At 35.2% G+C, this 24,562-nt stretch overlaps 3 protein-coding genes across 5 annotated transcripts in view; 1 reads left to right on the top strand and 2 right to left on the bottom strand.

Annotated features, from left to right (window-relative positions):
• Positions 1-24,562, bottom strand: part of LOC113397191 (large ribosomal subunit protein bL27m) — a 221,623-nt gene that overhangs the window by 186,172 nt on the left and 10,889 nt on the right. The gene's annotated exons all lie outside the window — the stretch shown is intronic.
• LOC113397271 (phosphatidylinositol 4-phosphate 3-kinase C2 domain-containing subunit alpha) lies at positions 1,752-24,217 on the top strand. Of its 2 annotated transcripts, none has more exons than XM_064218731.1 (33): positions 1,752-1,901; positions 2,058-2,193; positions 5,564-5,687; positions 5,991-6,116; positions 6,191-6,785; positions 7,109-7,193; positions 8,503-8,690; positions 8,885-8,975; positions 9,056-9,199; positions 9,314-9,402; positions 9,562-9,799; positions 10,302-10,474; positions 10,917-11,121; positions 11,320-11,524; positions 11,604-11,804; positions 12,052-12,170; positions 12,359-12,537; positions 12,634-12,800; positions 12,992-13,125; positions 13,248-13,336; positions 13,637-13,810; positions 14,024-14,181; positions 14,655-14,742; positions 14,822-14,951; positions 15,282-15,437; positions 15,740-15,890; positions 16,393-16,549; positions 16,697-16,830; positions 16,985-17,092; positions 17,318-17,518; positions 20,661-20,854; positions 21,726-21,871; positions 22,195-24,217. In XM_064218731.1, exons 2-33 carry the CDS (start codon positions 2,082-2,084, stop codon positions 22,456-22,458), a joined length of 5,325 nt encoding a protein of 1,774 aa, XP_064074801.1. In that variant the 5' UTR covers positions 1,752-1,901; positions 2,058-2,081; the 3' UTR covers positions 22,459-24,217. The 2 variants fall into 2 exon arrangements, with proteins under 2 accessions (XP_064074801.1, XP_064074797.1); XM_064218727.1 differs by having other exon boundaries at positions 7,109-7,256.
• Positions 17,809-24,562, bottom strand: part of LOC135194112 (putative uncharacterized protein DDB_G0285869) — a 317,179-nt gene continuing 310,425 nt past the window's right edge. The window contains exons 1-3 of one of the 2 annotated variants that reach the window (XM_064218779.1): positions 19,390-19,536; positions 18,929-19,129; positions 17,809-18,704 (exon numbers count right to left, since the gene is read on the bottom strand). In XM_064218779.1, the coding sequence (XP_064074849.1) occupies positions 17,968-18,704; positions 18,929-19,064 (873 nt within the window). In that variant the 5' untranslated portion in view covers positions 19,065-19,129; positions 19,390-19,536 and the 3' untranslated portion in view covers positions 17,809-17,967. Of the gene's footprint in view, positions 18,705-18,928; positions 19,130-19,389; positions 19,537-24,562 lie in introns of those variants that run through there. The other variant, XM_064218781.1, reaches the window with a different exon arrangement.

Raw genomic sequence — 24,562 nt, 5'->3', positions numbered from 1 at the left:
TTTCCTTATTTATATTGTATGGTACTATCTCATTATAAAACTAGTTGATGTCTAACTTCTCAGTTAATATCCCATTTTATTAAGATATGTTTTAATTATTTAGCTATATCATAGCTTAAATTCATAAAGAATAAAAAATCTTCAGATGGCAGCACAGGGGAAAACTCCACTGACACGTCAGATAGAACCGAAAATTAAGAAAAAGCACATTAAATTTAGAAAGGGATTAAAAAAAACGAAAAGCATGCTCTCATCTACAAATGTTACAACAACGGCTAGAACGACAACATCGGAAATACAAGATGGTCCAAAAACCGGTATTAAAACTTCTAAAATCTCATCATCAACTAAAAATAAACGGGCGTCTATCGGCTTAGCGACAAAACATTCTGTGAATCCCAAACAAAGCCGTAGAATGACGTTGAAAAATGGTGCCTCAGAGGTCGCTAGTACATCACAGAGAAGAATTATTAAAAAGAAACGTAGTAAAAACAAACCAGAACGACCAGATCCAGGTATACATGATGATTGCCTGTAAAAAGAAATATAATATACACATCTGTGGTTTTCAGACATAATCATTTCAGGTTCAAGAAAACGATACAGCATTAAATATAAAATTTTAAAAGAACCAATGAAGTCACCCAAAAAGCTGCTTAACATGACTAAAATTATGATTAAATAATTTTCTAATAAACTTAAAAAGATACTGCTTTACGTAATTTTTATATTAATTTATTTGAACCTATATATCATATACCAATTTTTTTTTCCATTTTTATTAAGAAAATAATAAAAACTAACAGGTCATTAGACTTTATAGGGTCTTCAATAATAGGCTATTTGACTAATTTTTAAAATCCATTTTATATTATTTAGTAGAGGCCAAGGAACCCAGTAAAAGTAGTTTTTTTTAATTCTAGTACATATTTGCTGAAAAATATCAAATTAAAAATTCCATATTTAAATAGCGCACGAAAACGCTACTTTGAAAATATGACTTGAATGTGGTCAGTGACGTCACTTTCTTGTATTGTAATCTGTGGCACATATAATCGACATACAGTTGGCAAACGAGGTTAACCAGCAAGTGACGTCATCATAAGCCCGACCAATCAGGATCGTTTTGTGTCACGTGACAAATGTTTAAAAAAATGCATTTTTATTTATGGATTTTTGAATAAAGTAATTATTATTTTCAAATTTCGTTAATAAATAACCATTTTTAATCTCATAATATATACGGATTACAATAATTGACACTTTATTTTTCGCATCGTCAAATAGCCTATTTCAAATTGTTTACTGTATTTAAAATGACAACGTTTTCCCGCGCTATTGGGATATATTAATAACTTTCAATGAATAAAAGCAGAGCAGAGGTTTTTCGAGGTTTATAACACATAATTAAATTGTTGTGAATTTTTTAACATTAATTTAAATATTGGGTACCCATAAAAATAATTATTATATGTATATAGTAGAATAAAAATGACGTTTTTGTTATTGTTTAGTTATTGCTAGTGGTAAATTTTGGTTGGTTGGTAGGTTATAAACTGAAAAGTCACTTTGCAAATTGTATAAAAATCATACATAGTGCTTTCGGATTTTATATATTGTTATAAAATAATCATTGAAATTTATTGGGATGAATAGTGTATGGGCAATGGTCATACACTTTTGTATTTACTATTGCTTTCTTTTTACTTACTACAGAGAGCATAGAATCACTAAATATTTGTATGAAGTTTCTATATAGATCAGTAATTAGTTGTCTGTGGTAAAAAAGATGAGAATCTGAACTCTGAAAAGTGAAGTGTTAACACAGCTGAACAAAATTCAATCGTTTATAATGTCTTGAAAAGTAAAATAAATAAATCGGTATCGAGAAGTTGCCTTCGGTAAGATAAAAACTAAATTATTGGTACTCGATGATAAATTATCATATTGTTTGTTCAATAGATACGTTAGTGTTTGTGCCTTGTGTAGAAATATGTTATGATCAAAACAGTGAATATTTATGTTGTTCTTACGCTTTTTCTGGATTTATCTTATAGATGATATTTGAGGACTGATAGATAATGTCTGACTACGACCTGCAGTTTGAAGCTGACTTAGAAAAAGCTCAGGCTTTGAGTTTAGAAAGTTTGGCATTGGAGCAATTTCGCAGGCAGAAGCAACTATCGAGTTCAGGTAACTGACGTAATATTGTTTACTCCATGACTTCCATGAGATAAGATTATCCAAGGCCTTTTTTAAATATACAATTTACATACGTATTAACTACTTTTTGTTACGTGCATGTAAGTAAATGTTTTTGTTTTCCGGCGTACAATAATTTAAGTAAACAATACACTTTTTTACTTACTGAAGTGGACAAACTGAAACTATTTAACATTCAGACTTACTTGTTTTAATATATATGTATATCTAATAAAGCTTAAAACATCAGTTCTAAATAATCTGTACAATTATAAATTATCCCTTTGAAACAATAACTTTTGTTTGATAAACAAATTGTTTAGTCATATTGAAAGGGGAATGAGATGAAATTGTATTGTTGAAATGTGCCCAATTGAGCACAATATAATTGATAACAAGGTTGTCAATCTGAAAGGAAGTTAAGTTCATTAACCTTACACAATTTACTTGCAAGAATTGAGAATAATATATTTTTCATTGCTGTGGAAATATAATATGAATTTATTTATTAACAAAAAATATAATTATTATATTATTTATATAGTTTAAGGTATTATATTACTTTGAATGCTTGATTAAAATTTTTTTTTACGAATAATTCTTTTTTATTGCAATTGTTAACATCATCCATAAAATCACTTATGTATATAGCAAATAGATTATACAAGTGAGATGCAATAATAACATTTAGAAAAAAAATGCTCATTTAAATAAAAACTTTATACATGTCAATATGATATGTTTTACATACATTGAATAATCAACGAAATGCATCTTCGCTAATAATAATTTTCTGGGCTCAACGGTATTGCTTGAAGATATTTATTGGTATTGCTTGAAAATCTAAAATATAATATAAGATAGATAGAAAAAGGAACTGATAGACTCAAAGCAGAGAGGATATCTTTCTGGTATTATTTAGTTTATGAAGTAAATTGTTAATTTTATGTGTGCATGCTTTCATATATAAAAGATGAAATATTCAGATAAATAGTTATGATCTTGTATTTGTAGTTTATGGTCAATAGAAACATTTCTACTACTTTCCAAATGTTTTAAATGAATAAAGTAATATTTATAGACATGTATATATTATTATTAAATGTGAACTTGTAACAAGCTTACTTCTTGTATTGATTAATATATATTGCACAAGCTATTTAACACAGATACAAATCAAATAGTTTCAGAATTATTTACTTGGTGTTGGGCTATACCAAATAGGTTTTAATTATAAGTGAGTAACTGATGCATACAATGTTAATATTCTTTATAACATAACTGTTTTAAAAAGAGTATAAGGTAGCTTGCAATATAGTATACTATATACAATGATAAATGCTTAACTTGGATCTACCAGTGATGTAAAAGGTATACCACACATTTTACTGGTTTAACATAATAAAGAACTGTCTTTAAAAATCATTTTAGTCACAAATAGAAACTTAATATATTGAATTTAAGATTTCATATAGTCCTGGGTGACCTCCATATGCAAATGGAGTACCTGATGATAGGATAAGGGATGAAATTAATGGAAGAAAAAAATACCTTGTAAGCCAAATACATTGAGAAAAGGGCTTGCATGATGATAATATTTGTAGTGGAAGTGTCGTTGGTCTAATGGCTAGATATAAGGCTGAAGATCCTGAGCTGTGGGTTCAAACCCCAGGTCCAGCTGATAAAAAGTTATTGGGTTTTCTATAGAAAGATTCTCAGTAGCTGCCCAGAGTATGGATGTTGGAACTGTGTACAATTCTGTGCCGGAACGCATGTAAAAGCATTGTTCCTGCACCACAACTCTTTCCGGATGTGTTTGTAGTCCTATTGGATAATCCGAGATGGTAATAGTCAGTGCACCTATGTTTACGCACACACTTGTTCACTATAATATGTCCTGCAACGTTGGCTGGTCCCCCTTGAGATTGACCGCCGTTCCCGAAATTGGTCAGAACCACATTATCAATATAAGTATTATATTTCACTGAGCATCACAATTACATCAATTATTCAATGGATTGTTTGTAAGTTTATTTTGGTTTGCAAAGCAAGTTCATCATTTAGCCATTGTCATGTGAAAAACAACAAAGCAGAATAAATGGTTGAATGTAGAATGGATTAATGGGTTCATTAATTATGATTTCTTTATAGAGCATTGATTGAATATTTGTCAATAATATGGATTTAAAAATATATATTAACATTAAGATATGCTTAACACTGTTTATTACAGAAACATATAATACATCTTTTATTTATCCCATTTCATGCAAAACAAGAAAGCATTTAATATTAATTGTCAAAAATATCAAAACAAAAATAAAACGCTTATAACAAATTTAATCATTATTATAAATTTATTTGTATACGGTTTGGTTGATGTTGAATTGACATTATATTCATAACAGAAGTTCAGATTTTTTTGTATCTATTCATTAATAATTTAATATTTTTCTGACTTCATGTATATCTTTCACTCTTAAAGCAAAGTGTTTTTATAAAATATACCTATGTTATTGGCAATAAGTGTGCATAATTATTATTATTGCTGCATATGAGTCAATTACCCATAAAGGGATCTTTTAATTAATACTGATAACATTATATATAATTATTAATTATTCATCGTGGTAATCCAATAATTATTATTTGTTTACGACTAATTGTATACTATTAAAAATAAAGCAGTTGATTTAATAACATGTAATTTCAAATTATATATCTTAGTGTAACTTTTACAATTCTTATAAAATGTGCTTATCTAGAGTGTATTCATATAAATGCATAATATGTGTTAAATTGTTGTTATTTATATTGATTAATAAATATGATAAAACCATTGAAATTCTAAGGGGATGTAGTAAATATCTTTAGTTGTCTTTAACATGTAGAAAAACTATTTATACAATTCAATATTAATTTCGAAACAAAATTGTTATATGACTGTAATTTATACAAAAAAAGGATTTTTTTATTAGATTTTAATATTCCCTATACAAAATCGTGAATACACTGCACAATACACATGGTTGATAAATTTATTAATATGTATCGTAAAAATGTTTCAATATATACCCCTATCTATCAAAATTATATTTCCTATGATTTTTTTTCGAGTCATATATGCGTATAGATTAAAAATAAACCGAAACAATTGCTTTGTAAAGAGCAATAACCCACATTCATTAGTACCATGTCAGAAAACGAAATTTGTAATGTTTGTTTGATAAAACACAGATAACTGTCATAAAATACATGTCAGATAGCTTTATAGATAATTTTATCTTAAAGTAAAAAAATATATACAATAATACTCTTTGGTGATTGGTGTTTATTTTATCGGATTAATGTCATCTTTTAGATAATGTGCGGGACACGGGCGCCGCCAGTGTACGCCGTCGAGACGAGAGTGACGGTCCGCCACCTGCGTTACCGCCCCCCCCTCGTAAGCCTCCACGAAGAACTTCAAACTCGGAAAGTTCTAGGTATTATTTATATTTATTTAAATTAAAAATCCTTTTTATTTAGAAATGTGTATCATTAATAGTAATCATTAATGAATGTTATATAAATGATGATGCTATATATATAAATTGTTGTGATTCACAATAGTTTGTTATGATAAGTGTTGATAAAATGTAGTAGTGATTAGAGTATGTGCGGCTGAGTTAATATAGATTAAATAGAATTGAACAATACTTATAGAATTAATATATTGTTAAGTTGTAAATAGAATTGTCTATTGTTATTATTACCGATAATTAAGATAATTATTTTGTTTTTTAAAGGTCAACGGGAACCAGTCCCACCAGAACCACTAGCAGTGACCTGATATCATTCGCAAGTCCTACAAGTAAAACTCCGCCAAAAGATTCCCATGCCTCCCTTAAAGAGTATATCGACCAAATTAGCAAGTACGAAGGCAACTGATTATATGGTTTTTGTTGTTTGAAAGTATATTTTCGACAAACTCATTTTTTTTTTGTAGATTGGGTCAACAACCTGAAGATCTCACATTGAATACTCCAGACGCGTCAACGACGATGAATAATCAGTATAACCAACGACCGGGCTATCCTTACAATGCTCAGTATAATTACAACTATCCCCCACCATACACGGCCATGCCGCCCTACCCTCCATACCCTCCATCCAATCCTTACGGAATGCCCGCACCAATGGGTACACCGGCGCCCAATTATCCCTACCATCCTCCCGTGGCGGGACAACACGAACAACCACCGACATATGTTGTAACCAATCCACCAATGTATGCTCCAACGATACCCTACACACAAACTAGAATGGCAACTCCGACACCTTACATGGGATATCCTCAAAATCATTCGCAGCCTCCAGCATACAATTACAACACTACGAATTTAATATCGAGGCCGCCGAGGCCGGTTACGTTGTACCCTCAACTAAATCAAATGCCGACATATCCGCCAAAGTCTGCACAAAATCAAAATGTGAATAATAATAATAACAATAATGTTAAAGTCCAACCTGTTTTGAAGAACCAACCTTCCAAAGGCAGCATTGAGACCAACGCTTCAAAGACATCGGAAGTTAATTCTGGGGTATGTTTTTTAATGATACTATTTTATACCAGCTGAGCCTGCGGTTTTAACCGCGCGAAATTTACTAAGCTTTACCTGTAGCACACATGACGTCAATCCCCATTTTAAACAAAGAGCGGTGATTTAAAAATAATAGCCTTGTCTTTTTCCGGGACTCAAACTATCTTTATACCAAATTTCATCTAAATTGGTTCAGCAGTTTAAGCGTGAAGAGGTAACAGACAGAGTTACTTTCGCATTTATAATATTAGTATTTATATATGTGTGTCAACTTTTATATGATAATCGTGTTTTATATAAATACAAGGAACGATATTTTACAGCCGAACGAGTCCAGCGACACGGTGGAAAGTCTACCAAAGTCGATGAATCTGATCGACTTCGGTGGTCGAAAGTCAACTGGGCAAGGTAGAGTAAGAGTCAGTGTGTTAGAGGCGTTTGATCCGCTACTAACTGAACAGAATCATCCTGGTGAGTGGTTTGTGTCTCATTCCATTACTTGAAAAGCTCGATGGCAGATGACTAGTATGTCATATTATATATTATTTTATCCATAACACAAAGTATATGTTTTTTTTTATGTTATACTTCTTTGAACGCGTTGAGTTTAAAATTTTACTATTATACAAAGTTAATTGCGAGAAATAGGTAAATATATACTTGTACATAATTTTTTTACTCGTCAATGACTGGTGGTATACGTAAGGCATATTCCTATCGAAGTAGGGATAAAGCTAAACAAACCTTGGATTTACGTATTCCATGCGCTTTGCTAATATCTCAGCTATATTGTGCAATAGTAATACACTATTACACTTAACTACTTATTTCCACTTTAATTTTACTTCCAAAATTCCTATAGCAGTTTCGTCGACGTTTAAAACGCCATTTTTCGCAAATCCATAGTGAATATAATAAATCTCTCATCAGAATCATCATCTCTCAGAATCAAGCTCTCGACCAATAATATCGCGTCAATTTGGTGTCAAATGTTGTTTATTTGGCTATTCTCCTCTTATCGTTGGAATAGAGTATACGTACAAATACGTACCAAACCAACTCGTACTACGAAGAAGTATAACTTTCAACGCGCGTATATGGTACACGAACATAGATTTTTATTGAATCAATGTCTATATTTATCTGTGTAAAAAAATTGCCATTTAACTCAATGGGTCTAAATCTTTACACAATCTCGTACTTTACACAAAATATGGCATTAATATCATTCACGGAATTCATTTTGTGTTTGATGTTCTTTGTGAATGTGTTTTTGCTGTTTTATTCCTCACTGGGTCATCCTCATTTAGTTGTTCACTATAATTGTATAAAATCATTTAGACGGGTGGTGTATTGCTTTTGTAATGTCTGGATTGTGAATTATATTTTTATGTTACCACGTAAATAACGCACATTCTGTTCAAGTATCAATAACTTAAATATTCTTTTAGAATAATTATAATGAGGGTTATTTTGAAATATAAATTAATGCTACACTAATTTCAAAGAAAATCGTAATTATTATAATGAATCAGTATCTACAAATTGTAAATTTGTAAAATGCAAAAGTATATTCAACAATTTCTAAATTTGTCTAAAGCTTAATAGTATTCTTAAATAAGAGAGTTGAAATTTTAAATTTATTTTAAAAAATTGAAAGCTAAAATGAATCAATGAAGCCAATTGACTAACGAGTCCGTATGACGTACATCGGCAGACTACGCGGTCCCCAGCGAGTGCTCGAGCGTGTACGAGGAGTACGACCCGCTGGACTTCCTGTACGGCGAGACGGAGCTGCGCGAGGCGCCGCAGTACGGCGCCGGCAAGCGGGACGCGCCCGCCGTGCCGTCGCCGCCGCCCAAGAACATCCCCAGCGTGCCGGCCGTCGCCAAGAGACCTACTACGGTATTCTATTCCACGATATACCCTCTAGGAAGTGGGCACCGTACACGGAGTGCCATTACCCAATAATTAAATCATAAGACTTGAGCTGATTTCCGTGTGGTAGAAATTATTTTAAAAAAAATGTTAGTGAAATGGATAAATCGCATAGTTATTGCAAATATCAACCAAGATGCTTAATAATAAATTATTTTCAGAATAAACTTTACGACTGCATAATTAAAACTCGTACCAAGAATTATGATAGCGAGCATAAAGCGTTTTTAAAAATGGTCCTCGATGTCAGAAGTAAGTAAAAATACTTAAAAAAATACTCTACAATTTCTACGTAACCACGGTGTGTATTACTTACTTTCATTTATTTACAGAAAAATTCATTCACTCTGATGAAAAAACTAATCCGGGTCACGTGATCGCGGCGAGGTCGGGCGGGAGATACCCACCTAACACTAGTATTAAGATTCTAGTCTACAACTCCCATACCGACGAGCCAATCATCTTTACCTCTGATGGTAAGTACATTAATAGTTTCAGTAGTAGTCGTAGTCGTAGTATCGTACCAAGATTTAACATATTATTACAATGATTTGATAAACATTGCCGTAATGTAATTGTTTTGTTTTCAGTCGAGTCAACCGTGGAACATGTGATATTAACAGTGGTATGTTCTCTAGACGAGAATATAAGGGAAGACATGTCTGAGTATATGTTGCGGGTAAAGTATTGTATTATTATTTGAGGAACCTACTTTTAATAAAGTTGAAAATATAAACAAAAACAATATCGATTAAAAATATTGTTCAAACTTGCTCAGATTATATATTGTGTAATTAATTTGTAATTTATAATGTAATTAAAAGAATTGAATTTCTAGGTTTGGGGAGCAAAAGAATACCTAACACCAGGCAGTTCGCTCAGTGAATATGATTATATTCGTGAATGTGTACGCTTAGAAAAAGACGTCCGTTTATGTTTATCTGAATGCAAAGATACATCGCTGGCCAGGACCGAGAGAGATGACGCGAGAGACTCGCACCTCACTTTGGACGATTTGATACCGACTCAAGGCTCTATGCCGATGCTGTCATTTGATAATCTTTCTATTTTACTTGGTGAGTAGACCTTTTAAATATACACGTATAGTTTAGCTTTTGATGTTAATCTCAAATTATATTATATAGTTATTAGCTTATAAGATATTTATATAATAAATATTTGGTTTAATATGAAAATATTAAGGGAATTATTTAAATTAATTTAAAAATAAGTCACCATGAAAAACTAAAACACTACCTGTGTCGTAATCTGTTCCATTCCAGTATTTCACATTTTTGTACCTTTTATATCTTTAATCCGAAATGTTTTAAATCGTTTTTCATTTACTTTTAAAGTAGTATATTAAAGGTGTGATTTTTTTTTTTCAAAATTTTGTGCTTAAACCCCTCTAAAGGCCCTTTGGAATTGCTGAAAAAAAGACGCACTTTCCGTTTTGTCAGAGCGTCACGGGACATACCGGAAACGTTGGTCGTATGTATCTTCATGCCGTACGTATGTTCATATACTTTTCTTGGAATAAGTTCTCTAATATATCTCGACATATTTCTCGATTCACAGAAACGCTGGAGGGCGAGCTGTCCCGCGCAGTGGGCGTGGTGAGCGCGGAGGGCAGCTGCTCGCCCAACGCCGTGTTCCAGGCCGTCAAGGCCATCTGCGCGCTGGCCGGCGGGGTCGAGACGCTGCACGTCACGCACACGCTGAATGCGTACGCGCAGGCCTGCACCGCGCAGGTACTCCTTACTTTTAGGAAGCCAGACGCCAGCCAGACTGGACCACCTAAAGTTAAGTGTTTGCCTTTGCCCATAAACACTGGCACTGCGAGAAGTAAGGTACCTCCTTTGACGGCCAATGCTAACTGGCACAGCATCTAACACGTTATCCTTGTGTTTGTATTTGTACTCGTTTCCTCTAACAGGGACAGCGGTACCATTGGAAGCATCCTCCCATATTAACAAACAAGAAATACTGTATTTAAAGCAGTTACGTCATTTTGCAAGAAGCCAATTATTTTGTAATTAATCGCTAAAGTTTTAGATAAAGAATTATCTCGCTCTCATGTGTAAAAAGGTTTTAATCCTGATGAATAAATTTATGGATCGTGCACTACAGTCCATCCATCGGTTAATCGTTTCCCGCGAAGTTTGACTACAGCTACGCCCGCCGTGTCCGCAGAGCACGGGCGCCATGCGGCCGGAGATCCAGGCGGAGAGCGGCCCGTACTGCGCGGTGTCGCTGCGGGCCGCCAACGCGCGCGAGGCGCTGGCGCAGCAGTGCGCGCGCGTGCGCGACGCCGTGCGCGCGCTGCTGGCGCTCTACACGCGCGCGCGCCTGCTCGACTTCCGCCTGCAGGACGCGGCCGGCGTCGCCGAGCTCAGCAGTGAGTACACGTTACCTCCACACTGTGTTTTGGAACGGAAGCCTTACGCGGCGTACAGTAGAGTGAACTTGCAGAAATCGTCACGTAAGGAAAAAGCGTAAGGCCCCTCCTGTCGACCTTTTCCTCTCCTTATCTTTCTATATAATATACGGTTTAATAGATAGAATAGATGTTATGAAATATATATTTATTTTATAGAGGCAGTTCCAGCGCATACAATAACGGAGACTATGTTACTGTGCATCGAAGCGGTCCACAGCCTTCCGCTGTGCTGGACACACGACGAGTATCTGTTCCACGTGCAGGCGTACTACGGCACTCGACCCTTGAAGACGCTACACGTTACTCATATATCAAAAATCGAGTGCGGAGGATTTTATCCTAGGATCATATTTGATACTTGGTGAGAATATTTACTATCCATTAAATTATTGGACTGTATAAGTACTCCATATAAAATATAATATTTAATTTTAATTCAGGCTCAATCTAGAAGATGTACCAATTAGCACGCTACCTCGTGAGACTCGACTCGTGATGACACTGTATGGTCGAACACAAAGAACTGACGATCAACTGCTAGCCGACCAACAGAACAACAAGGAGGGCGAGGGGAATGGCGACTTACAGTTCGAACAAGTTGAATTGGGTTGGACTTCGATACAGATGTTCGATTATGATGGGTTAGTTCATTGATTCTGATCTCATTATGTTCTAGAATTTTCCTACTAAAAAGCTGTTATAAAATTTGTTATGTAAAGTTAACAAACCAGCAGACAAAGACAAATGTACGCAATTTCTGACATTTTTATTAAGTAAATTTTTAAGCGTGTGTCATGTTCTACAAATATATTATATGTGTAATATACATTACCAAAAAAGATGTTTGACTATAACGACTACGTGTACACTAAAGTATTAACGTTACAGCCTACTCGCGTCGGGACACTACGTGCTGCCGCTGTGGCCGGCGTGCTGCGACCGCCGCATCGGCCCCGCGCCGCACCCGATGCACGCGCCGCCGCTGCCCTACCCCGTCGTCAACATCGGTGACTAGCTCCGGCCGCTTTACTATCGCACACACCGGCCCCGCGCCGCACTGACGCACTCGCCGCCGCTAATTGTCCTACTATTCTTACCCACCCTATAGTACATAATGTATTATATATAGTACATAATTGCCGCTGCCGCCGACAAAAAAAATTCTTTTGAACATAAATATAAAATGATCTTGCAGAAATTCCAATCTACACTCGGACTGGTGTAAAATGGACGAATGTCGACGAGGAGAAGCAGAAAGTCTTCTCATCAGAAAATTTACCCAAGTTCGACTCCCTGGATGGACACACCCAGTCACAATTATTACATCTCATAGAACAAGGAGCTTATCAAAGGATGCCTACTGAAGGACGAGAGGTGAAGTTTTTACTTTTAGTTAACTCAATGTAATCAGAAGATTTATTTTTCGTGAAGAAAAGAATGGAATTTTAAGAAATTATTTATTTTTAACAGATCCTATGGGAGAAGCGTCAATACCTAGTAGAGCTGCCAGGTGCATTACCATTAGTGCTGCTGGCTGCCACCAGCTGGAACGGCGAGCAACGTGCTCAGCTCGTGGCGCTATTGCAGCGTTGGGAGCGACCCTCGCCACTAAACGCCATGCACCTACTGCTGCCTTGGTATGCTCGTGTGGCATAGTTAATTATAAATTAATATTGACTTTAAATTAATAACTTATTGATTAACAAAAACTATTTGTCTAAAAGAGTATTAAAATTAACCTATTATTAAAAAAAACACTTTCTACTTGTTTTAGATAAGAATACGATATAAGCAGGAGTTATGAAAGTTAATACATATTTATACATAGTTTCCCAGACGCAGCGGTTCGAGAGATGGCAGCACAACTAGCAAGTGGAATGTCAGATGATGAACTTATTCGGGTCCTACCTCAACTTGCACAGGCGCTTCGGTATGAGACCTACGAAGCTAGCCCGCTTGCTGGTAAATCTACTTCCTCAATTATTACATTTCTGTAAATATTGTAGCAACTACCTAACTATGTGTTGAGTTATGTATATATGTATTGTACTATATACGTAACATTATTTGAATTTTTATTTTAGGAATGTTATTATCAAGAGCGATGTCCGCTCCAGCCGTCGCACACAAATTATTTTGGCTTCTAGTACATTCGCTGCCAAATGTACCACTGGTAAGAACTAAAAATAATAACACTTAAGTGTTGCATAGACAAAACATTATTCCTATATGGACTGTGATGAAACGCATTTCCGAATCAGTCGTTGTCATTTATTAAATAAATATTTCAAGTAATTCCATTATTATTTTTTTAATATATTACAATATTTAATATTAACATCACAAATAATGAAGATCTCAAATGTGCACTTATTAAAAAAAATGGTAGTTTTAGAAATAAAAATATAACACATGTGTTATATTAATAAGTTAGTTAAAGTTAGTTTAAGATCTAATCCATTACTTATTACAGGCACCAAATGAAGAGTTTCTAGGTATTAGTCTTGAAGATAATGCGACTGATAACACAGAAGTGGATGCATGTATGACAGCCACTTGGCGTAATCGGTTGCTCCTGCGAGCTCTGCTGGCGATCTGTGGCGAAAACCTTAGTCAGACTCTACTACGACAACAGCTACTGGTCAAAGTGAGTGAGCAAATAGAGAAAACGGTGAACATGGTTTATACTTATTTATTATTTTTGATAAAAAAAAACTTTGGATGATTCAATATTATATACACGCTCGGACACTGTAGTCTCCATATATTGTCTCGTTAATATCACAAATTGAATACGTAGCAGAGGAGTTACCCGACCAAATCTAGGAGGCCAGTGTAACGGTGCGCGTATCGCCGACAGACGGTGTCGGAGGTGGCGCTGTCGGTGAAGGGCGCGAAGGAGGCGCTGCGCGCGCGCGCGCTGGTGGCGGGCGGCGAGCGGCTGGCGGCGCAGCTGCGGCGCACGCCCGCCGCGCTGCCCTTCGCGCTGCACCGCTACGTGCACGACGTCGACATCAAGTGAGGCCCCGCCCCTGCCGCCTCATAATATGGGATCAGATCAAGTTTTCATCAAATTACGAAACATTTTGTTTTTGTATAAATGTATTTATTTCGTTTTGTTTAAATTATAATAAGAATGTGAAACGCCAAAATATATGATGCCTTACGGATCGTTTATTCGTAGATGAACCACTTGGAACTTTGGGCATTGCTAGTTAAACTTTAATGTGAAGTCAATTCATGATCCGAGTTATTTGTTTCCTTTTCTTTTTTTTTATTCTTTATACATAGAATTTAGGTTGAAATAATAAATATTTAATTTAATTTGTAAATTAAGATTTGGCTCTGAATTGTAAGCTAGCTGCTATAGGTCTATTTCTTTAATAACATTACGTTTCTGTTCAATTCAACCGTTATATTATAAAGCATTTGAAAAAAGTTAACAAAGTATTTATGTTCGCTATTAAATAAATAATTGTGGAACTTCACAGGTCCTGTTCATATTTTTCATCAAATACGCTTCCCTTGAAAATAAACTTCATTGGTGATGACACCGCTGTTGTACCGGCTATGTTTAAAGTAAGATATTTTATAAAATACTTACGAAGAGTTATGACATGGTATTTTATATGTAATTTAATTAATGTTTGTATTACAGGTCGGTGACGACCTTCGGCAAGATTCATTGGTCCTTCAAGTCATCAAAGTCATGGACACCCTTTGGTTAAAAGCAGGCTTAGATTTACGAATGGTCACATTCCAGGCATTACCAACAAGCAGTAAAAGAGGTATAATTTTAAGTTCTATGACAATACTAGTGTTCTGTTTTTTATTATGTTTTCAATACTGGGTTTTCGATCCCAAATCATTCCGTATCATTTTATTTATAGGATAATATAATCTGTGCATTAGACTGCTGCAAAGTGGGTAGAGCTTTGTGTAGGCCCTTCTGGGTGGTATAAGCGCACAATAGATCCCATGGTTAATAATACATTTATTTAACTAAAAAAGAAACTTAGTTATCCTTATATTATTATATTATATCCTTTAAATCTGTTGTTCAAATACGCTAAGACCTTTTGTGTTAAAAATATTCTTAAGGTAATTATTTTTTTCAGGAATGATTGAAATAGTGTCAGAGGCCGAAACTCTTAGAGCTATCCAGACAGAGTGGGGTCTGACAGGCTCATTCAAAGATAAACCCATAGCTGAGTGGCTCGCCAAGCATAATCCCTCGGAGTTGGAGTACCAGAGAGCCAGGGACAACTTTACAGGTTTTAATTGTTATTTTATTGAACCTTTTAAATTTTTATTTTAAGATGTGCTACATAAATTATTAGGGCTCTGTACAAGCCCGTCAGTAGGTACCACCCAACCATCACATTCAAATACGCAATTTGGGCGCATAAATAGTCGATTATCGATACTCGATTGAGACGGTGGTTAATTTGATTTATTAATCAATTTAGATAAAATGGTCTGGACTCTACCCAGTTTTTATGTCCCTATATGAGGTGGTACATCATTAATTTTTATCGACCCTCCATCAAGACTTTCATCAGTATCATCATTTCAGCATCATGCGCGGGCTACAGCGTAGCGACGTATCTGCTGGGCATCTGCGACAGACACAACGACAACATCATGCTGAAGACCTCCGGACATCTGTTCCACATCGACTTCGGAAAGTTCCTCGGTGACGCGCAGATGTTTGGCAACTTTAAGAGGTATATTTTATGTTTCAGAACTGGTTTTGGAATTTAAACCTTTTTTTAAAAATAATAATAATTACTACCTTTCAGTTTTTTTTATTAAATACACTACAAATAATCTATAGCCTATTCCAATGGAAGTAGGAAAAAAGATAAACAAACCTTAGATTTACGTATTTTATGCGATTTGCTACTAACTCTGACTATATTGTGCATTACTAGGAGTTAATGATTAGTATATCTTTATTCATAATACTACTATTACACTTTACTTATTTTCACTTTAATTTTATTTCCAAAATTCCGAGAACAATTTCGTCGACTTTCGAAACGCCATTTTTTCGCAAAACCATAGTGAATATCATAGATCAATCAAGCTCTCGACCAATGATATCGCATCAATTTGCTGTCAAATGCTTCTCCTCGTAGAGTATACAGTAACTAGATTTTATCATTTGATTTTTTTTTTTAACGACGACAACATTTTTGTAGTTTCAATTACTTGTTTTATTTCAAGGGACCGAGCTCCTTTCGTACTCACAAACGATATGGTGTACGTAATCAACGGCGGCGAACGACCCACGCAGCGCTTCCAGCACTTCGTAGAGCTGTGCTGCATGGCTTTCAATATCGTTCGAGCGCACCACGACCACTTGCTGGACTTGTTCGCCCTGGTGAGACAATTTTACTACGTTCGCTCGTATCATTCGAATCGAGGCAATTCGCCCGCTGCAAACCATCGGGCGGCACCGAGCCCGAGAGTCGAGAGGTGGTAGAGGTGCGAGAGGTGCGAGTGCGTAAGACGTGCGTGGCGTGCGCAGATGGCGATGTCGGGCGTGCCGGGCGTGTCGAGCGCGGCGGCGGGCTACGTGCGCGGCGCGCTGCTGCCCGCCGCCAGCAACGCCGAGGCGGCAGCCGCCTTCGCGCGCCTCATACACTCCTCGCTCAAGAGCAAGTGCGTACACTTTACTATACCTCCTTTCACTCCGTTGCTTGTTGAAAATAAAATCGATAACAAATATCTCATGATTGGGGCAATTTATTTTAAAGTTTATTTTAATTTGGAAATATGCAGATTCAAAGATTATGTGATTTTGAAATGGTTACAGGTTTACGCCTATAAATTTCTTCCTGCACAATCTGGCGCAGCTGAGAGCTAGCGGTGACCAGAGTAACAACACATCGGAGCTCTTGTCGTTCATGCCCCGAACTTATACGTGAGTTAGCCAATAGGCTATATTTGGTTTAATTTGTGAGAGGAATTTATTAAAAACGATTTTAAAATAAAAATATATATAATATATTTAATCTTAGATGAGATTGCAATTAGTGAAATAAATTCGGCAAGCCGCCCACACTAGACACGTATGCGAAGTTAAAGAATATATTATATAAAAAATAACTTTAAAAAATGAACTAACGTATCTATACACCGTCAACAGCATGACTCAGGAAGGTCGGCTCGTGAGAGTCGAGTGCCTCAGCTACGAGAAACGCTACGATCCCGAAAAGCACTACGTGTACGCGTTACGAGTTTTCCGACAGGGCCAGGCCACGCCCTCCGTGCTCTACCGCTCCTACAAACATTTTACCGAGTTGTACCAGAAGATATGCTTGCATTTTCCTTTAGCGAAGGTCCATAGGTAAGAATTACCTTGTAATATCTATAATTTATAAAATAGTTTTATTAGTCAGGGCGATCTATTCAACATTTTACAAACTGGTTGGCTGCAGCGCCATTATGTGCTTCAATAAAGTATATATATAAACTTTCCCGATAAAATATGTAGAATGAAGACGAGGCGATTAGGACAACGTAGATTTGGGCAGGAAATATGTAACGATATACCTTCGAAATGCATGTTATCTTGTGCTGTATTAGTATAAAGATAAGTTGAATACCTGATAAATAAAAAATGCCCAATAACAAAAGTATAAATTACTTAGATTTATTTTAATAACTTACATAAGCATAAAAATATTTTCTATATTTTTTTAAATCGACTATCTTATCGTTAACACGCATACGCGAAGTGAACCGAATGAACTAATCGTCGACTAGGTTGTACTATAATGTACGATTACAGGAGACCTAGGCGTCGCTATTGTCTCGAGTGGTCTTTGAAGTGTCAGCATTGTAATGTAAGTCTAAATGCGTTTGTTTGGGCATACTTTTGCTAACGCCTGTCGGTCGGTTCAACTGCTGCCGATGCTGAGATATCATGTCCCAACTTCCCGAATCTTGCACTGGTTTCGAAAAATTTATGTCCCCTTTATTATGGCGTTGAATCGATGTAACTTCAGCGGTATATGGAGGTGGTCCACTACTTCTGCTTATAGAACTTTCAAGCGTGTTAGTCGAATACGTTGCTAGTATTTCCGGGTGCGATGGAACTGGAGGGGCTACTGGAGGGGGTACTGGAGGATTAGGAGGTACTGGAATTTGTGGTTGAGGGGCGAGCCGCTTTTTTACTTTACTGTTTTGCTGGGCTGCTCTCGCTTTTTGTTCTTGTTTCTCTCTTTCTTTTCGTAATTTTTCCATTTTTTGTTGTTCCTTAGCAGCTAATTTATCCCTCTTTTTCTGCTCGGCTAGACGACGCTTGTCTAGCTTTTGTTGTTCTTTTATTTGACTTTTTGTTAGTTGAATGTTGTTATTACTTGTATGAGGTATATCTGATGAACTATTTCTCACGTTCGCTGATACATTAGGAGGTCTTATGAGGTCACTGGCGCTTTTGGATGGTTTTATTGCCGGACCTGATTGCGACTGCGGTAATTTGACCATGGATGGTGTGATTCGTTTTGGAGGTTCTGGATTTGTAAAATTATCTGAAAATCAAAACAAAAAGCTCTTTTCATATTTAGCAATCTGATATCAAAATGTTATTTTTTATTTTGTTTCTTCAGCACGCTATACACGTTTATCGATCATATTTATCTTTTATCGTATAACATTTACTTATTTATAATCCTCTACGATAACGGTTTTCCGAATCGAAATTCTTAAGAATGAATATGACGTAAAAGTATTGTCATGCACACGTTGAACTTACCAATGAGTTCATCTTTATTACTTCTGTACGCGCCATTGAGTGACACACCGGGGGATGTGTCATAGTGGTAATCGATACCACTTCCCTTTCCGGAAGTGAAATTAAGTGAAGCTCGGAATCCACGAAATCTTAGCATTGTTATTGAACATGAAATAGCACAGAAAAATGCGATTGTTCCCACGTAGTTTACGATGTTCTCATCTAGAAAATGAAACACATACAGACATAGATGACGGAAAGGTGAAAGTGTGCTCTTCCCTTTCTTCTCTTTAAGCGTTACTGTATATGATGATTTGTAATCGTTGCAATCAAATTCGAATCGAAATGTTTATTCAGATTTGATAACTTTAATTAAAGAAATATATATAATAATTTAATGTAACATTTATTATGGAATATTATTTTTTATATTTATATACATGAGGATATACTACGAAGTACTTTTCAAAGTATTTACTTACTTGTTAGAACAATGGCTTCCTACTTCATTTATTAGAAAGTTATACCACACGAAATCGACTTTATATAATTTACACAAATAATAATCACAGATGTTAATACTATTCACTGGTATTTAAGTCTCTTATAATCGCCATTACAACGTTAACATAGTTTTGTTTACCACAGTCCCTCTAAAACTGAATCAATACTTGTTTCGAATGAGATTAGATAATAGCTATTATTGCAATGAATAATGTAGTAATCTTATCAGTAGATATTTTAACTAATTTCATTGTATGGAAGAATTTTCATAGACACGATTAATATGTTATACTTAATTTACAGTTATCTTATTAAAAATCGTGTACATGTCCACAGTGGTGTTAAGTAGGACGGAGGTCTTATCAATTGCACTATCGTCCATTTTAAAGCACTTTAATTTGATTTATTGACGATTTCAGTGTGGGTATTTGGATTATAAAAATTAAAATTATTTAAGGTCAGTGCTGAGCCGAGATGGTCCAGTGGTTAGAACGCGTGCATCTTAACCGATGATTGCGGGTTCAAACCCAGGCAAGCACCACTGAATTTTGATGTGCTTAATTATTATTATTCATCCCGGTGAATGTGTGGAAAAACATCGTGTGGAAAACTGCATGTGTCTAATTTCAACGAACCCGCACAAACACGCATTGGAGCAGCGTGGTGGAATATGCTCCAAACCTTCTTAAAGGGAGAGGCCTTAGCCCAGCAGTGGAAAATTTACAGCCTGTTACAGTGAGGGTTCTGATATATTGGAGGAAGAGCTTATAAACATATCCCATATAAATACATTTTTTAATTGCACTTATTTAATAAAAAGGACAATCATGTAAAAAAAAAGTAAAAGTAGTTACTTTAATCATACTGTCTTATTGGTTGGGAAATGAGGACACCAGAACAGATAATACCAAAAACCACTTTTTGAGTTTCTATTGTTTTTCTTAAAATTAATAATTAAAAGTGTGAACGAGTAGTATAAACAATTTAAAGAGATAAAACTGTGCTACATACTAACTATTATATTTTTATCTAGTAAAATAATTGTACATTACAAGCAAATTCGTCATATACGTTTTAAGTTATCCTTTTCAACACCATTTTATACAAACATTTTAAATAAATATTTTTCGTAAATCTTTGATATAGATACTATGATGTAGACTTGTGTTTTATGTTACTTTCGAAAATGAAAATGACATGTCTCTAAAGTCATGAGTCGTTATATAAAGTAGATCATATTTAATTTCAGCTTACCGTCCGGTTTACACGTAGGAAGATCCAACACAAGACAAGTTGCCGAGAGGAGATTCAGCGATGTACAAGCTTTCCTGACGTCTCTGTTCAGCCTGGCGGATGAAATAGCACATTCAGATCTAGTTTACACATTCTTCCATCCGCTGCTGCGGGATCAGCAGGATGTGGAACCGCAGAGGCTAAAGAAAGGTATCTTAAGTATTCATTTTATAAAATTCAGTATGTAAAAAGTAAAGAAAGTACCAAATCAGATATTTGGTTTCGTAGTCATAAAATTTTCTGAATATACACAATGAATTCCTCCTCATACTTCCGGTTTCGTCTCTAATTTTGACTCCGTTCAAGCTATGGAGCAAAGTACCCGAACATATTACAAAAGCTATCTCTAAATTTACTTTTAAGATTCGTCTACGTGAGCATATTTTGTCAAAAAGCCCTTAGTTCTCATGACATCTATAATGCACTATTGTATATTATTTATTATTCATGTTTTACTAGAGATAGTGCTTCATCTACAGATCGTCATTCACTTTGTGGATACTATACGTGTATGTATGTATAGGTTATTGCCATAGTTTTATACATGTATAAGTCTGTATATTTTTATGTATTGTTAATTATTAATTACCGCTTTCATGGTTTTCTGTATGATCTAAAGGTTGACTGGCAGTAAATACCGTCAGGCATTAAGTTCGCCCTTTGTTCCATTTATTTTGTGGTGGTCAATAACATCTTTAAATAAATTAATAAATATATATAAATGAAGAATTAAAACGAAAAGGAAAAAGTCTTAGGTCAGCAATAGTTTTCCTTAGATTTGCATCGTTTATATCTATAACAATATAATATAATATAACATAACATAACATAACATAACATAACATAACATAACATAACATAACATAACATAACATAACATAACATAACATAACATAACATAACATAACATAACATAACATAACATAACATAACATAACATAACATAACATAACATAACATAACATAACATAATATAATATAATATACTATAATATAATATAATATTTGTGACCCGACGCAGGCGAGTCCGTGGAGGCGGAGAACAGCGGCTCGGGCTCGCTGAAGCTGTCGGTGCAGTACACGGGCGGGGTGCTGTCCGTGCTCATCCTGCACGCGCAGTCGCTGGCCGCCTCCACGCAGGGCCTGCCGCCCAACCCCTATGTCAAGGTGACACGCAGCGGCTGACCAATAGTACAACTCGCGTAACGATAACTTTTGATGATTGTTTTGTGAGCGACTTACTTATAGATCTCCAATATTAAAAAATATATTAAAATTAGCTCGAGGCAGTGACAGATTTCTATTACTCATGCCCGACTCGAAGTACGATTTGACTATTTCTTTGTATCTGAATACAGTATTACAAATTATTTACACTTGTCGGTGGAATGACTCATGAGTGGGTGTTACCCACCCTGATGGATGTGCATAAAACATCACGACCGTTGAATAGTTTGATATTGTATTATAATATATTCACGGCCTCCCAGGTATACCTAGTACCAGATCCAACCAAAGAGACGAAACGCAAGACGCGCGTATTGAAACGAAACTCGCACCCGTCTTTCATGGAGATGCTGGAGTACCGCCTGCCCCTGGACGTCGTCAAAAACAGAAGCTTACAGGCGACTGTGTGGCACTACGACTCCTTGCAGGAGAACCAGTTCCTGGGGGGAGTCGTCATCCCCCTGGGCTCCTTGCCGCTGAAACAGGAGACGGTGGCGTGGTATCCGCTGGAGTACATCCCTCGGTAGCTGCTGCTGGCCCGCTCAGCCATGTGGAGCACAGACTTGCCGATGAGGTGACTCCCAGACTGTGTGTGCGCTGATATAGAATGATGCGTAGCGATTTAGAAAATTTTTCGGTACCTTCTTAAAATCCAGACGTGCTATTTTGTAGCTTGGATAAATTATACTCTAATGTATTTGAATAATGCTTCACCCAATTTTCCGTTAATCATACTTATTAAATTATAATATTATTGATTTTTTAAAATAAAATATATAATCATAAATGATATTGGCAGCAATTAATAATTAATAAATAAATAGCATTTTAATAATAATCATCAAATGTTTTTCGTAACCTTCAAGTGAATGGCGACAAAGTGAAGGAATTAAAACGAGTATACTGGCTAAATGTTCTCAAATAAGATGTAGTTCTAATTACGAGAATACCAAACTGATGCATTTGTTTCGTTTGCAATGGGAGCATCGGTCTGCTGTCCGAATGTGAACTATTGTGATTGCGATTACGTATAGGAAATAACGCGCTGGTATTGTAACTACGTAAGGTACAGGTATTATTCAATGTCACAATACATATTATACTGGTCACGTGACTTAATAACTATAAACCTCCATATGATAACAGTATTTTGTTCGTCGATGTGTATTGCTTAAAATTGTAAGGTTAGTTTTTGATGTCTATTTAAATCTCTCGTTATATTTTATTTACTCCGCTCACTAACGCAGGCCGTTTGTTAGAGGTCTTATATCAACGGTTGATTTGTTCACTGACTGACTGGACTGAGATTATAAAGTTTCATTTTGTTAATCAAATTAATTCACTCGGAAGGTTTTGGCAAAGCGAGTGTAACATACGATTATTATGTGTGTGTATTTTGGGGCGATCGAAATTCTATAAGTCTTCATATCTCATACATGCGTGGAGATTAAGAACTGCTTTAAGAACCAGTCGTCTGTGAATTGATAATGGTTTTAAAAAAATGTAACATTTATTAGTAATGTTTTTTTTTTCGGCTGTAGTTAGGGGAGAATATTATAAATATTAGCGTGTCTTGTTTTGATTGCGTCGTTCCTATATTATAATGAATACTGGCTTATTTTTAAAAATGGCCTCCAAAGCACAACGTAATTATTTAATTTACATATCACTTTCGAAAACTAATCGGCTCTTTAACTCACATTCCAAAAAGGTTTTATATTTTTGTATGTCATTTTTATAACTCGTAATATAATCTGTGGTGCTTTATATTTCGCTGCTTTAGAATATATAATCTGTGTTTATTTGAAGATTGTCTTTGGAAATTTGTACGATGTTTATCCTGAGATCTGAAATGGATGCATGGTATTTTTTATCAATGTATTTCTATAATATATCTATATTTTACAAAACTAGATTGCGTTTGCTGTGTTATTTAAATGAATATAAATATTTATAAAAGTAAAGCTATTTATAAAATATTAAATGTGTTCTGTAATCGGTATTAATTTTGTATGACAGAATTACGTAAAAAAAAAAGTATTTTATTTCACAGCTTTTTATATAAGTTTTGGCGTTGGCATACAAAAACCTCAGGCTTCCAGTATTTGCTCAAATTTATTGAATGAGCATTCGTTTTGCGATAGAATTAATGTTTGTAGCTCCTGTATATAACGTTTAGATAGATTTTATACGAAATGTCATGAAATCTTGTCCTACCGGGAACATAATAAATAATATGTTGTATATTATTTGTATTGAAGTTTAATAAATATCTGCGATGTATTCTTTCTTTTGTTTGATTTACGTCATTCCTTTTCGTAGCCTTGATCATGAAAATAATTATGTGTTTATGATAGTTGCTGTGGGCGGTTAAAGGCTGACAAATTTAAGTATGTACTAGAATATACGAATATTAATGATGTTTCATCGCAAAGGTGTTCTTTTGGTTAAACTTCGAACTTGTACATTTAAATTCTAAAAAAAATAAGTTACCAGACATCTAGAGATATATTTTTTGGAGTCGTTCTTACAAAAAATATAAATATATTCTTTACTTATTAAGACATCAGGTAATATTCATTTGTTGCTGGCGCCTTTTACTACCCTTAGTAGTAAGTTAATCTATTCTTT

This window comes from Vanessa tameamea, chromosome 3, assembly GCF_037043105.1.
Source record: "Vanessa tameamea isolate UH-Manoa-2023 chromosome 3, ilVanTame1 primary haplotype, whole genome shotgun sequence".
In the NCBI taxonomy this organism is placed as follows: Eukaryota; Metazoa; Arthropoda; class Insecta; order Lepidoptera; family Nymphalidae; genus Vanessa; species Vanessa tameamea.
The sequence above is the reverse complement of the archived record's forward strand: the minus strand, read 5'-3'. Positions and strand labels throughout refer to the sequence as shown.